A 15,071-nucleotide genomic window follows, 5' to 3' on the forward strand; every position below is an offset into this window, starting at 1 on the left:
AATGAAATAAGTATGCACAGGTAGTTGTGGAGAATACAAGTGGTAATTAATTTTTAAATGGCTTAATTTGAATTAGCTTTAACAAAGGGGATCTGTGCTTGCGGTAAGATTATTTAAAATAAAACTCCAGTACATAATTGAAAAGAGGGCTCTGAAAGATGAACACTTTTTGAGGAAACCATCAATTTCATATAAAAATTAAATATAATTAAAAGATCAGATGGAAAGCCATCCTTTTGATTAGTGGCTGAATAGGGCTGAAGAAATGGATTTCCCAGTAGAAGTCAGCCTCCAGCATTCATTCTTTGACAACTTGGTTGATACTGTTTGTGCAAATTATTGGAAAAGAGTCAACGCTGATATTTTATGACAATTCTAAATTTCTTCAGTTTAATAATCTCAAACAGCCAAACTGCTTTCAGCTAGAGAGAGAGGGGTCTGTTTTATCTGTTACTGCAGTATCAAGTTAGTCCTTGCTTTTGCTATATATTTGTTACAGACAGATTGTAAGGATGCATTGTGTTTGTAAAATTTTAAAACAAAACCCAGGATCTATCCCATAGATCATCTAAAGTCTCAAATTTGATAAGCAAGAAAATAATTCAGGGACAAGAACAGGCCAAATATATCACCATGAAGCAACAACATAGGAAGCATATGTGAGGGAAGTTAAAAAATGTTTGAGAGAGGGATTAGTTGATACTGTGCAGTATTCTGAAGCTCAGAAGTGTGGAGTACTGAGTATATCAAGGAGTGGTGGGCACTTGGCACCTGGGAGGTGGGAGTCTCTCGTAAGCAGACTCCCACACACAGTCGCAAAACTGGGTATAAGGAATGAAGACTGAGGGAACTGTTGGGGGTGAGGATGTTGCAGGGAAGTACGGGGACCAAGAAATGAGTATAGTCTCAAATGAACAGAAAGCGGGGAGAAAAGTGCTTGGGTTGAGAACTAGAAGTGCTTGCTACCATGTTCCATTCACTGTCCTCTTAAGATCAGTGCAGAGTGTGACAAAACAGTGACACATGTTTTTGGGTTTCTTTAGAAGTTCAAATCGAGGACGCCCACACGGTGACCGTACCCAAAGGACTCAGGCCCCAACACTACCAGCATCAACACCAGTCTTTGTGCCTGTGCCTCCACCTCCCTTGTATCCTCCGCCACCCCATGCTCTTCCTCTTCCTCCGGGGGTGCCACCACCACAGTTTCCTCCTCAGTTTCCACCTGGTCAGCCTCCATCTGCTGGGTACAGTGTCCCCCCTCCAGGATACCCCCCAGCTCCTGCAAATATGTCGTCAGCCTGGGTACCAACAGCAGTACCGACGGCTCATTCAAATACCATCCCAACGACGCAGGCACCTCCTTTATCTAGGGAGGAGTTTTACAGAGAACAGCGGAGACTTAAAGAGGAGTAAGTATTTGGCTCAGCAAAGTTGCATTGTTTTTCATTTTTGTATTTCGATAGCGTATCGGACTGCAGTTACACTAAAGTGCATCTGACATAAGCAAAAATGACATAGTATTTCTTCCAATATACTTTTTCGTTGCAGATTGTAAACATGCAAAACTAAAACAAGACATACGTAATTCTAAAACTTTCCCTAAAACTTGTAGGAATTCAAAACTGTTTTTGCTTAAATAGGATGTTCACCTTTTGCATTTGCATGCAGTATACATTTTCTCATATTGGCCATGTTTTGTTTCTTGATGTCTTTTTGTAATAAAGGTCAAACTATAATTGTAATAAAGGTCAAACTTATTTTAACAGGGAAAAGAAAAAGTCCAAACTTGATGAGTTTACAAATGATTTTGCTAAGGAATTGATGGAATATAAAAAGATTCAAAAGGAGCGTAGGCGTTCGTTTTCCAGGTAACTGCTTTACATGTCCGTAATGGAGAAGCAGATTGTCTAGAAGAATCGGGAGAGGAGTTCCACTCCACCTCTCTATAGTTAGATGGATTGGATGATGCAAAGGATTAGCAGTGACAGGAGTTTCATGTGTAGGTTACTGGCTCAAATATGGCAGATTGCAGTTGACTGTTAGTTATGATCGGGCAGCAGTTGTTAAGGAACAGGTGTCTAAAGCTTCTCTGTAATGACATCCTTCACCTCCTGACCACCCTGAGGAGGCTAGAAACTGAATAGGTGTAGCTGCTGGATTTTCTGCGTCTCCCTATTCTGATTGTAACCGTTAACCTCAAAGCACTTCGGAGAAGATATGTGCGAGAAATTGTCTTCATTGCCTCTTTTGTTTATCTCATGTGGATACATGAAGAGATTTTAACGTGGACTGCAAACTGGTGGCTTTCGCTAATGTTTTCTTGACATTGTTTAATTTTTCTTAGGAATTAAGAGATCAGACTTGTTTTTAAGGAAAACTTAAATTGGTGAAGGACTTTGAGAGGAAAAATTATGCTAATGAACAGATGCAGAATAATGCGAAATGGTTCTCTAAAAAAACAATATAAACTTGTGAAGAAAAAACTTGGGGTAGCTGACATTTTCTATTCCAAAAAATCACTTGGACAGGAGTCTGAAGAGCTCTCTGATAGCAATGCTGTCAGTATCTTCCCTAGAGTAATGATGTTGAGTTGTATTACAAGACGCTGAGTTTAGAAACTTGTAGATATGATTTTTCTTGAAATGTGGTCACTAGCCTTGGTTAGAACTAGAGGTACATGCAAAATCTTTCTGGGACATCTGTATAGATGTGTTAATTAAGTAGTGCTGTATGTAAGTTTGCAGTACAAGTACTTTGCATCCTGCACAAATTGCCAAATAAATAACGAAGTTAAATAGGCTCAAGTTGATACTTTAACATTGAGTTTTACTGTCTTCAGGCTAAACCCTGTTTTCTTGATATTTGATACTGCACTGTAGCTATTAAGTCTTGCTCTTTTTGCATCTTACTGCAACAAAAATTATCTGCACTGCATGTAGTTGCTGAGTAGTGAAAAAAGTGTGAGCTCACATACCAGTAGAGGCCAGTATACACTACCTTAAATCAATCCGTAGCTGTGTTAGTTCATCCAATAGAAGTGAGTGGAAACAGACTTACCCTTCGTGTATGTTTTTACACTAACAAAGCAGCAGCTGTTCTGTGTTGTAAGCAGAAACTTTTACATGTTATCGAGTTCTTCAATTTGCAGTAGCATTATGTCAGCAGCTGAAAGAAGCTTTGACATAAGCATATGGAGAGGAGAAAAAAAAATCAAACAGATTTGGGAGGAAAAAATTGGGGAGAGTGACAGTTTTGAATTAACTTCATTTATTTCTTTTGTGTTGTTGTTGTTTTTTTTTTTTTAAGGTCCAAGTCTCCTTATAGTGCTTCATCTTACTCTAGAAGTTCATATACCTACTCCAAATCAAGATCAGGTTCTTCCCGCTCTCGCTCCTACTCTCGGTCATTTAGTCGTTCCCATTCTCGTTCCTACTCACGATCACCGCCGTATCAAAGAAGAGGCAAAGGGAAGAGCCGTAATTATCGTTCTAGGTCGAGGTCACATGGTTATCACCGTTCAAGGTCACGGTCACCCCCATATAGACGATACCATTCACGGTCAAGGTCTCCTGTATTTAGAAGCCAGTCTCCCACTAAACGGACTATACCTCAAGGGGAAGGAGAAAGGGAGTATTTTAACAGGTACAGAGAAGTTCCACCATATGATATGAAAGCTTACTATGGCAGATCTGTTGACTTTAGAGATCCATTTGAAAAGGAAAGATACAGAGAATGGGAAAGGAACTATAGAGAATGGTATGAGAAGTTTTACAAGGGCTATGCTGTTGGCGCTCAACCTCGACCTCCAGTAAACAGAGAGAACTTTTCTCCAGATAGGTTTGGTCCACCTGGAACCAGACGAGAGAATTCACCATATGCTCGGGGACGTAGGGAGGATTATCCTGGTGGGCAGAGCCACAGAAATCGTAGTATAGCTGGAAATTACCCTGAAAAGCCTTCTGGAAGAGAGAGCCATGGCATCAAGGATCCTACGAAATCAAAAGAGAAGGAGGTGGAAAATCCACTGGGAGATGGCAAAGGAAATAAACATAAAAAACACCGGAAGAGACGAAAAGGGGATGAGAATGAAGGATTTCCCAATACTGAGCTGTTAGAAAGTGCGAGAAAATCAAGAGAGCCAGTTACAACAGAGGATGTTAAAACGGACTCTCTGTTCATGCTCCCAAGCAGAGATGATGCTACCCCTGTGAGAGATGAGCCCATGGAAGCAGACTCTATTGCTTTCAAACCGGTGTCTGAGAAGGAGAAAAAAGAGAAGGATAAGCCAAAAGCCAAAATTGACAAGACAAAGCGGAAAGTTGAAGTGGCTGTTCCTGCTAAGAAAGACAATATAGCAAAACCAGCTAAAGCTTCCCAAGAGAAGGTGGACACCGATCGTGAAAAATCTCCTCGAACAGAAGTTCCTGTGAAAAAAGTGAAGGAGGAGTTGCCAAAGACAGACAGTGTTAAAACATCTTCCTCTCAAAAGGATGAGAAAGCTCTTGGTACCCCACGGAAAGTTCACCCAAAAGTGATGAAAGATCACCCAGAAACCAGACCAGCCAAGGAGGAAAAGGCAAAGAAAGACCATCCAAAAGAAACCAAGTCAGAGAAGCCCTCCAACAAAGAGGACAAGTCAAAAAAACCTGCTGAAAAAAGCAAACAGTCTGATGCAAAACCTGAAAAAAGAAAAAGAAAAGCAGATGAAAAGGTTGATAAGGAACACGAAGCCTCTTCCATAAAGGCTTCTAAACCAGAAACTGCTGAATCGAAAACATCACCGAAGGGAAAGACTGAGGCTGATGGTGAAAAAGGAGAGCGAACTCCAGAAAAGGATAAATCTGCTTTTCTTAACAACCCGGCAAAAAAGATTAAACTTAACAGAGAAACTGGCAAAAAGATTGTAAGTGGAGAAAATGTACCACCTGCAAAAGAACCTGTTGAGAAACCTGAGCCAAGCAGCAGCAAAGTTAAACAAGAAAAATCAAAGGGAAAAGTGAGAAGAAAAGTAACAGCAGCTGATGGATCTAGTTCAACTCTTGTAGATTACACCAGGTACCTCATAATTTCTCGTACTATTCTTTCTTTCCTCCTTCTCCTGACAAAAAAATGTAAAAGTCTTTATGGTGACTGATGAAAGGAACAGCTAAATCTGTGCTAAATGTTTGAATAATATGTGATCTTTCCTGTTAAACTGTACTTGGGTCAAACCCAGATTTTGTTAAAGCAGCAGTCTGTCCTGCACAGAAGGCTAACAAAGTTAATTCATTGGTGATGTATTTGACCCTTACTTCTGGGACTTACTTTTCCACTCTTATTCATTGCATGTTGAATCTCTGAGGTGTCCCCTCTATGTCTTCCTTCAAATCCAGCTTATAACAGACATGTCTATACTATGCCATATTTTGTGTTTTAAAAATTGCAAGGTACTGTAATTATGTACTTCTGTCAGTGTGACATGAAAATTATACCTTGCAGAAATAGCTACTTCGTCGCCAATGTATTGTACTGATTTTGGTGTTGAGCGCAGTGCCGTGTTGACACAGCTATGCTGCTTACAGCTCAGTGCCAACTGCTTCTGGTACTTACCTTGGAGATCTCTCTTCTGTATTGCATTGTGTTACGTGGGGGGTGGGTGGGGAAGTGATCTAGTGTGGAGCTGTTCTTACTTAATTTCAGTGTCTAAAGGAGCAGGACTAAGCAGACTCAAAACCAAATACTGGAGACCTGAGATAGTGTCTTGATATTCTAAAGAGTTTAAAACATACATTTTTCTGAAGAACAACAGTGGGACATGAGAATAGAACTTTGGTGGTATATACCTCTCCATAATGGCTTGCTTACATGTTTGAAACAAGAATGTATATCTAGTTTATCTGCCATTGGTAGAAATAGGACATGAAGGAATTACAAGATCAGCCAGTCCCCAGTCTGATAATCTTGTGTCTTTATTAATTAAATGTGTAGTAGCAAGATACTAAATTAATTGATTGCTCATAATCTTAGCGAGTGGACTCATCCTTTCTCTTTTCTGCTCCCTTAATTGAACATCTTTTGAAAAAATGCTGAGGATTTAGAATTGAAACAAAAGCCATTTTATAAAATGTTACAAAAGACCGTGGTGCATGTATCTCGGTCATTATTAATGGACGCTTTTTTTTCCTCTTAGCACTAGTTCTACTGGAGGAAGCCCTGTTAGAAAGCCTGAAGAAAAGCCAGATACAAAACGAACTGTCATTAAGACCATGGAGGAATATAATAATGATATAACAGCCCCTGCTGAAGATGTCATTATTATGATCCAGGTCCCTCAGTCAAAGTGGGATAAAGATGACTTTGAGTCTGAAGAGGAGGACATTAAATCTACCCAGGTGCCCGCAAACGTAGGAAAACCTGCTAGTGTTATAAAAAATGTGAGTGCTAAGCCAGCAAACCCTATAAAACACAATGAAAAAGAGACAGAGCCTTTGGAGAAAACACAGAAGACTACAAAAGAGGTGAGTTATGAAAGCTCCCAGCATGATGCAAAAAGTTCAAAAAGTTCGCTGTCGAATGAAAAAGGAAAAACCAAAGACAGAGATCATTCTTTGTCGGACAAGGATACTTCTGAGAAGAGAAAGAGCAGTGTTCAGCCAGAAAAAGACCACTCAGAACGTCCAACTGAACAAGGAAATGGAAAAAATGTTTCTCAATCTTCCAAAGACAGCAGGTCTTCAGAGAAACACGATGCTGGCCGTGGATCTGCTGGTAAAGACTTTACTCCTAACAGAGAGAAAAAATCTGACCATGAAGGCAACAGAGATCATTCTAGTTCTAAGCGTAGAGATGAAAAGAGTGAATTAGCAAGGAGAAAAGACTCCCCTTCTCGAAACAGAGAATCAACATCGGTACAGAAAAGCAAGCCAAGAGACGAACGAGCAGAGCCATCCAAAAAGGGTGCTGGAGATGCCAAAAGGAGCAGCTACAGTCCTCCACGTGAGCGGAAGCAGTCTGATCACAAAGCTGCTCACGATTCCAAGCGTACAGTGGAGGAACACAAGCCTCTAGATAAAAATTCAGGAAAAGAGAAGGAGAAACATGTACCAGAAGTAAAGAGCAATAAAGAGAAAGAGCCAGGTGGTAATAAACCCCCATTAAAACAAGAATCACCAGATGTAAAAAATGAGAAAGAGAATGTGACTGGACAAACTGATAAAAGCGTTGCCAAGCCGAAGCCTCAGGTAAGCAGCTCCTCACGGCTCTCCTCTGATCTAACTCGAGAGACTGACGAGGCTGCATTTGTACCAGACTACAATGAAAGTGACAGTGAGAGTAATGTATCTGCAAAAGATGAGGAAGCTGCAGGAAAAAATCCCAAGGAAGCAAAAGAAAAGGCTGTTGAGAAGGTGAAAGAGGAAACAGCAGCACCTGCTGCAGTTGACCAGCCTGAGGCAAGCAGAAGTCAAGGTCAGAGCAGTCCCAGCGTTAGCCGCAGCCGTAGTCAAAGCCCTTCCGAGAGTCAGACTCGAAGCCACAGCAGCAGTGCCAGCTCAGGAGAGAGTCAAGACAGCAAGAAAAAGAAAAAGAAAAAAGAGAAGAAGAAGCACAAGAAGCATAAGAAACACAAGAAGCATAAGAAACACATTGGAAATGAAACGGAATTGGAAAAGAGCCAAAAACACAAACACAAGAAGAAAAAATCGAAGAAGAGCAAAGATAAAGAGAAAGATGACCAAAAAGTGAAATCTGTCACTACATAGAATGACAGATAATAAAAAAATGACTTAATTCCTAAGTCATCTGTATTAAATTTTGTTAAAATGTAAACGAATTCAAGCGTTGTAAATAATGACATGAAAGACCCTGTGCTGCACTTAAAATATTGCTGCTTGATTATTTGATTTTTACATCAGAGCTTTATAAAAGTGAACATTTTGTACAGAATTGTGAGTTGTGACCATGTAACATGAAAGGTTTTGCTGGGGCATCTTATTTTTAACCACCGTTAATTAGTTTGGGTGGAGTTTACTGTACTGTGAAAATTTTCACATTTGAATTTTTTTTAATTGCCTGGCAGAAGAAGCTGGTATCAGTTATAAAATATCAGCAGAATGATTTGCAGAATACATTACAGCCCTGTTATGTCACTTTTTGATTACAATAAAAAAGTTTTCAGTAAACTATCCAATGTGATGACACTTCCAGTGATAGTTGAACATTAGCAGGGAAAAGAGCAGTGAGAGAAAAAAGCTGTATGTAAAAGCTTGCTGGTAGCTAACATCTATGAAAAATAACATATCAGCGGGTTTAATTTTGAAAAGACTGGTAGGACTTGAAATGTGCTGAACTGATGCTGTGTGGGGAGGTACTGCCCAGAGGTGCGCTTTCATCACGTGCCAAGTGGACTTGTTTTCATAGTCTAGAAGGTAGTAAATGGCCCCAGACATACAGCCACTGTTAACAGCTGGTACCGACGGTTGTAAAGTAATGTTACATAGTAAGCTATCACTTCTCAACATTGTTCCAGTTTGTTTAGAAAGCTGTTGTAATTTGCCAGCAAACATTTACACATATGCTTTAAGATGCCCTGTAATCTGTATTTTCCCTCAGCAATGCGGATCACCAAGATGTTTGTGGGTTTTAAATAGAAGTTTTATTAGTAGTGTTTTCGTATGGTGGTGCCATGTGATGCAGCACTAAACCTTCCGTTAAATGTGGGGTGCAGCAAATGAGTTTGGCAGAAGAAGAAAGCGCGCTAGAAAGGCAGGCGTCTGCTTTGAACAATGGTAGGAAATCTAGAAAAATGTAAATTTAATTAGCTCGATGATTTTGAGACAGATGCCATTTAAAAAAATACATGTGGCAGTGGTGGGTGTTGCTCAACTGTCAGCCAGCACGGTAAGAAATATTCTCCTTGTGCCTTAAGGACATAACATCCCGGTAGCGATTGAATTTCGTAGTGAAAGCCCTCAACTGTTTGGCTGTGGGATTTGCCCCAAGAGTTCTGTTTGAAAGTACTATCAATTAAAGCAGCGTTTCAGGGCCTCCTGCTTGCAGAGACTATTTTGTTCAAAAAGTGTCATTGTTTCTAAGTGCTGTTACTGGGGTATTTAGCAGTACAGAAATAGTAAAATAGTTGTTCATTTTGCTGTTCTGTGAGGGTCACTATCACATTTTAAGTAACGGGTTAGAGATTGAGCATCCTGTACTTCTGATGGTGAAAACAAGAGGACACCAGACTGAGTACTGGATTTTACCTCTGTAGCTCGTGCCTTGCTGTGCCAAGGCATTCTTGGTGCATTTCAGGTGTTTTCTGCACAAAGTAAAGCAGGCTTCCCAGTGAAGCGGCTTAAATTTTTACTTCCCAGAACTAAAAAGCCTATGTCTGTAATGGTCATTAAACGTGCTCATCTAGCAGTTCCCACCTGTGGGCCTGGGAACCTGGATCACTGAAGCAAACACCAGGTGTACGGGAGTGTAAAGCCGCCTCTGCCTTTGTGTGGGCTGTGCTCGGGAGGGTGAGGCCATGTAAAACATTTATTTTGCACTGTTCTCGGCGAGCGTGCTTTGGCCTGGTGGCATACAGAAAATCTGGGACTCTGAAATGGGATTCTTGGGTTGGAATGTGTTACCAAGGTTCGGAATGATTGGTGAACTTGCATGGAAGTAAAATTTTGCAAGTTTCTTTATGGATAGTGCTCTAAAACCGGTCAAAAATGTGTATTTTTGTATAACCTTGTGCTGAAGAAGCTGCAGTCTGTGCCTGTGTTAACGCTGTTGAACTCCCCCGTTGTCAGAAAGCTACGGCAGCATTGCTGGTGATTTTTCAGTCTCCTGTGGATTTAGTTTACTTTGCCTATGGAGTTTCTCACCATGCTGTTTTCCAAGTTTTTTGAGCCACAGGCACGTGGAATGCCATTGTGCGCAGGCCTGAGCAGGTGACTTCTACCAGCAGCGATGTTTAGAGGTCTGACTGAAGTGCCGAAGCTGTACGCGGTGCCTGCAGTGAGCAAGGGGACGGGGCGCCCTGGGCGGGGGTCGGTGCTCCTGGGGCACATCTGACGCGAGGTGGTGGAACGCAGCTGGGGTGGTTGTAGCTGCAGGGAAGGAAGGCATACTTGCAGAGCAGAGGAAGGTTTGATATAGGAAGCAGATGGTGACTGACTAAATTTAGTGTGTTCCTTCTGGAACAATACCGCTTGGTCACCTGCTAAAGGTAAGTGGTCTGTTCCATGGAAATGATCATGGGTCCCTTGGGCCAATGTACCTTGTGTCCCATCTTCAGGTGGGGTCAGTGTGTCCGGATGGTTTGAGCATACCGATGGGTAGCAACTCTTAAGTTGGAAAAGCGCAGGCAGGAAGGAAGCTGGTTTGAAAATCTTAAGTGCAAAGGACCAGAAAACTACCCCAAAGTGGGCGATGGATGCATGGGTTATCATCCACGGCTCTGAAATAAGGGAAAGACAAGGGCATAAGGCACGGGTTGATGTCCTGCATGGTTATAGAGATAAGAAACCTGGGACACAAGAAGAATTTTAGTTGGAACCCCTAGTAACTGCTTTGCGTTTTGAAAGTAAAGGCCAGGAAGAGGAAGCTTCTGTCCATTGTTTAATGAGGGAGAAGAAACGGTAGTAGCAAATTTGCTTTTCCTTGGTCTTCACTAGAAAAGGTTGACTGTAACCAGCTTTAAGGAAATTCTGTAAAATACCAGGATCATGGACTAAAGAAAGGGAGTTTGTTAAACAACTTTCAGATAAAGCTTGTGCTCAAATTATTGATAAGGTTACTAGCCAAAGCCCTTTCCTAAACTGAGGGATGGTGTTGCGTCTGGAGATGACCAAAGAGCAAAGCTTGTCCCTGCTGTCAGAGGGGACGTGAATGGGGATGTGTTCACATGTTGTAATATCGGTCCAGATGTGCCTGTGTGTTCTGTAATGTAGAAGCACGTGGGAGAGAACAGGGTGAAGAATGGTCGTGACCAAACTGACGGGCCCAGCGGCGTCTCCGCGAGCCGCAGTGGTGAGCGCGGGTGGGACGGAGCTGTGCCGTGGGGGCACCGTGATGTTGGGGGCGGCCGCACGCACGGGCTCCATGCGGGATGGAGGCGATGCTGCTTTGTGTTGTCACATCTGGGACAGGGGTGACGGTGCCCGTGGTTTGTGTAATGCCTCAGCTGTTGGGTTGCGTGGGGAGTTCCTGCCCTCGGCCCGACACTTCCCAGCCGCGGGGCTCCGTGGCGGTGTGAGGCTTGCGGCAGCAGGGGTGTGCGTGGGGTGGCCTCGTGCTGCCGCGCTCCGTGGGTGCATCCTGGTGTTTGGCATGGGCGTATAAGCCCGAGGGGCAGGAAGGGAAACTTGGAGTAGACATCAGTGTCGGTGCCCGGTAGGGATGGTGAAGAGCTGGGCTGGGGTCTGCCGGCAGCCGCAGACCCCCTGCGCTGAGCAGAGGTGGGTGTATGTGGGGGCGTCTGGGAGTTAAACTCAGTGCTGGGGGGTGGGGGCCGAATTCCTGGCCCTGCCTGCCAGCTGCTGCTTTGGTTCGGCCTGGTGGTGTAGGTGTGACTATGAAGGGGGGATCGTGGGGGGATCAGTTGTTGACGTAGGTTGTATTTGTCTGGTGGGAAGGAGCCACAGCAGGTGGCGGCAGGTTCAGGGGGTGCTGCGGGGAGCACAAGGGTTCCTTCCGTACAGCTGATGCAGACAAACGTGTCGGACGTCTGCTCTGCCCCACCACAGAACCAAATGGGCAGTTTGAGCCTGACTGAGAGCGTCACTGAAGAAGGGACGGTGACAGGAGCCATGCCAGGTGGCCACGGCCAGCAGCACGAGCCAGCGGGGGCTGGGGGACCGCTCCACGGTCTGGATGGCAGGGAGGCCAGAAGATGCTGTTCTCCACCATCAGCTCTCAGCCCTGCGGGAGCTACGAAGGCGGACCGTGACGCTGAGAACAGGTTACAAAGAGGGTCTGAGTCCACAGAACCTTGACATTTGCTCTGGGGTGGGGGCATCTGGCTGTCGGGGGTTGGCGTACCCCACGGTCCCCTGCACTGTGTCACCCCGCGGGTAGCTCACTGTAGCTAGAGCCATTGTTGTGCAGCCTTCAGTATCTCTTAGGTTTTCTTAAATAGCAGAAGTGGTACATAGCCATCCTGTCCGTGGTGATCTCCACCCTCAGGGGTTACCCGTGCAGCTCATCGTCTTTGATCAAATACTGGGTTTTGTGGAAGGAGAGAAATGGAGATTTATTTCTGTGCACAGCCTGGTCCTTCCGAGACTGTAGTGTTTAAGAACTTTTTTGAAGTTCCTGACTGAACCTTAATGCCAGGCAGACTTCACAGCTTTTAAAAAACAAATGGTTGCCAAATTGTTCCGTGTACTCTTGCCTGACAACCTGAGGGGCTCGTTTTGTAGAGGCTGGATTTTATATTGAGGTGGGATCAACTGAGATTTGCTTTTTGCATCGTTGCCCTGGAACTGGGCTCCACAGGAAGATTTTTAGTGTAAAACAATCACATAGTGAGCTTAGTGGCCCACTCAGCATGGATCCTGCATGGATATAGTGGTTGTTGAGCTGCTCCGTCTGCAAAGTGGGCTGGTGTGGGACGGGGCTGGCAGTGGGGCAGCGCCGGGGACAGCTTGGCCAAGGAGTGGGGCCAGGACAGCGATCGCAGCTCGGGGCTGCCATAGCCTGGGTGGCTGGGTGAGGAGGGGACCCGGCAGCGGTGGAGCAGCCGGTGCAGCTGCTGTCCCCCAGATTCAGTTAACGGGTCAGGAAGAGAAAGCAAAGGCAGCCCAAGGTTGAAGGAGGCAACGCCTCTGAATGAGGCTAATTAAAAGGAAGAGCTAATCAAGGCCTGGAGCTTTCAGGAGTCCCGCTGGGCTGGGGGATGCTGGGTGAGCTGGCGGGGGGAGTGCACTGTTCAGGGAAGGAGGCTCCCTAATTAAAAAGGGAGAGTGGTGCTCGGTGGTGGGGGCGGGTGGGGAACTATGGGGCTCTGCCAGCATCACCCTCGCAGAGCTGCTCGCTGAGTGATGGCCACCGGGTCCGCTGGGGCAGGGGAGCGGGGCTGCACTCCTGTCCGGGGTGAGGAGTGATCAACTCACTCAGGAAAGCTCATGACCAGTTGGAGGACAGATTCTCCTGCTCTCCAGCTCAAAGATGATTAATCTAGAGCTTGCACTGCGAAGCTGGGCTCCAGCTAGGGGGATGGCTATAGGGTACCAGTGTACCCCAGCCCCTGGGGGTTCCAGCAGGGCTGGCAGCAAGGGGTGGAACTGGCACACAGAGGTACGGAGAAGGCCGGTCCTGGGGCAGAACTCTTGTCCCAGCCCTGCAGGGAGGGCTGGTGGGGGGACATGGCAGCCCTGAACCCCCCCCTCGCCCTCCCCTGGCTTGCTTCTGGGGCCCCACCACCCCAGGGGATAAGGCTGGGGAGCAAAAGCCATGGGGCCACCTCATCACACTGCTTAGCTCCTAGTTATAGCTCATGGTCTAGGAGGGGACGCGCTCAGGCATGGTCCCCCCTTTCTGGCTGAGGAAGCAGCACCCGACCCATGGCCAGCTGGGGGGCACGGGGGTCCCTCTGCTTATCTGGGTGCACCACCTGAGCACCGAGTTCCTCTGCTCCCGGCGGTGGTTCCTACCTGAACAAAAACCAACCCGTGATTGCACCATGTGACAGGTTTTGCAAACAGAAGGTGTTGGTTTCGCTGGCTCAGACCCTGATCTTGGCCGTCCTGCCAGAGGCCAGGGCAGCCTCCCCTGCCCTGCCAGGTGTCACCTCTGCCCACGCTCACACATGAAATGTTCTGCTGAAATTCCCTGGGATTGGTCTCGGGAGCTGGGAAAATTCACTGGAAGAAGTTAATGATTTTGAGCTGAAGTTACACAGAGCTATTTGCAATTTTGGGGGGAAATTTTAGGGCTTTTTCCATTTGCTGTTTAATTTCTAAGTTGTTTAGCCCCATTTACAGCCATGTAATTGCATTATGTGAGCGATTCATGGGTTTGCAGAATTCCTCTGTGGAGGTGACAACAGAAATCTCTGCAGCTCTGTGAACGCTGCTGTCATCTGCCCCGGCAGAGTCAGCCCCTGAAATGTTTATGTCTGTAGAGTGAATGTGCAAGATCCTTATTTTCTTGTGAGTTTTGCTTTGTGAATGGTTAAGTTAGGGGGTTTGTTGCGATTTACCTTTCAACTGGAATCTAAGCCAGTATTTTAAATTTTACAGACCTGGACAAAATATTGTTGAGCTAGGTTTTAATTTTTTTAGTAGTACAGTTGTCAGCGACAATATTGATTACATATTTTGTGATAATGTCACAGAAACAGCTCAGACTTTCCCATTCCCGCACTGCCCTGGCCAGGGTGTTAGCCTGTAACTTCAGAAAGGACGTGATCTCTACTTCAGTTACCAACGTCACATCTTGTTTTCTATTTCATGCACCTGCATCTGTTGTCCAGAACATCTTTCCCACACCCCCCATCGGCACGCTGAGATTATTTGTAAATATAATCTGATAGGAAATACTTTACGAAGGTAACACCTCTTCCTTACCTCTTTTTCTACTGCAGCTGAGAACGTATCCTTAAAGATCTGCCTGCTCTGTTCTGCTCCCTTGTGCCCGAGGGTGGTTCCCCAGGGGGTCCCATTGACTCTAATGCCTTGAAGAGCTGGAATTTTGCTTTCCTAAAATTCAGGGTCCTGACTTTACCCTTCGCCTGACGCACATCCCTCAGGCCTGCGAGCTCCTCCTGCATCGCCCCTGCAGCCCTGGCTGCCTCTGCACTGGGCATCACCCAGTAGCTCACTTGTGCTGGTGACCAACAGGTCCAGTATCGCATCCCCTCCAGTAGGGCTGCCTATCATCTGTCTGCCTTAAGTTATCCTCCGGTGTTCCGAGAGTCTCCTGGGTTGCCTGCAGCTCCCCGTGCTGCTTTTCCAGCAGATGTCAGGGTGGTTGAAGTCCCCCGGCAGCACCAGAGTCTGCGAGCAGGATGCCTCCTGTAGCTGGAGCCAGGAGGCTTCGTCGATAAGTTCCCCTTGGCCAGGCAGTCCGTAGCGGGTACTAACCACTAATACAGCATCGTC

General features: G+C 45.4%; 1 protein-coding gene across 6 annotated transcripts in view; it reads left to right on the forward strand.

Annotated features, from left to right (window-relative positions):
• RBBP6 (RB binding protein 6, ubiquitin ligase) overlaps nt 1-8,162 on the forward strand; it is a 31,528-nt gene extending 23,366 nt beyond the window's left edge. For 4 of the 6 annotated variants that reach the window (XM_055804033.1, XM_055804035.1, XM_055804034.1 and 1 more), the window contains 4 exons: nt 1,044-1,409; nt 1,767-1,868; nt 3,307-5,055; nt 6,170-8,162. In XM_055804033.1, coding sequence (XP_055660008.1) covers nt 1,044-1,409; nt 1,767-1,868; nt 3,307-5,055; nt 6,170-7,739 — 3,787 coding nt within the window. In that variant the 3' untranslated portion in view covers nt 7,740-8,162. The remainder of the gene's footprint in view (nt 1-1,043; nt 1,410-1,766; nt 1,869-3,306; nt 5,056-6,169) is intronic. The other 2 variants (XM_055804037.1, XM_055804038.1) reach the window with 1 other exon arrangement.
• Nucleotides 8,163-15,071: the final 6,909 nt, after the last annotated feature.

This window comes from Falco peregrinus, chromosome 5, assembly GCF_023634155.1.
Source record: "Falco peregrinus isolate bFalPer1 chromosome 5, bFalPer1.pri, whole genome shotgun sequence".
NCBI lineage: Eukaryota > Metazoa > Chordata > Aves > Falconiformes > Falconidae > Falco > Falco peregrinus.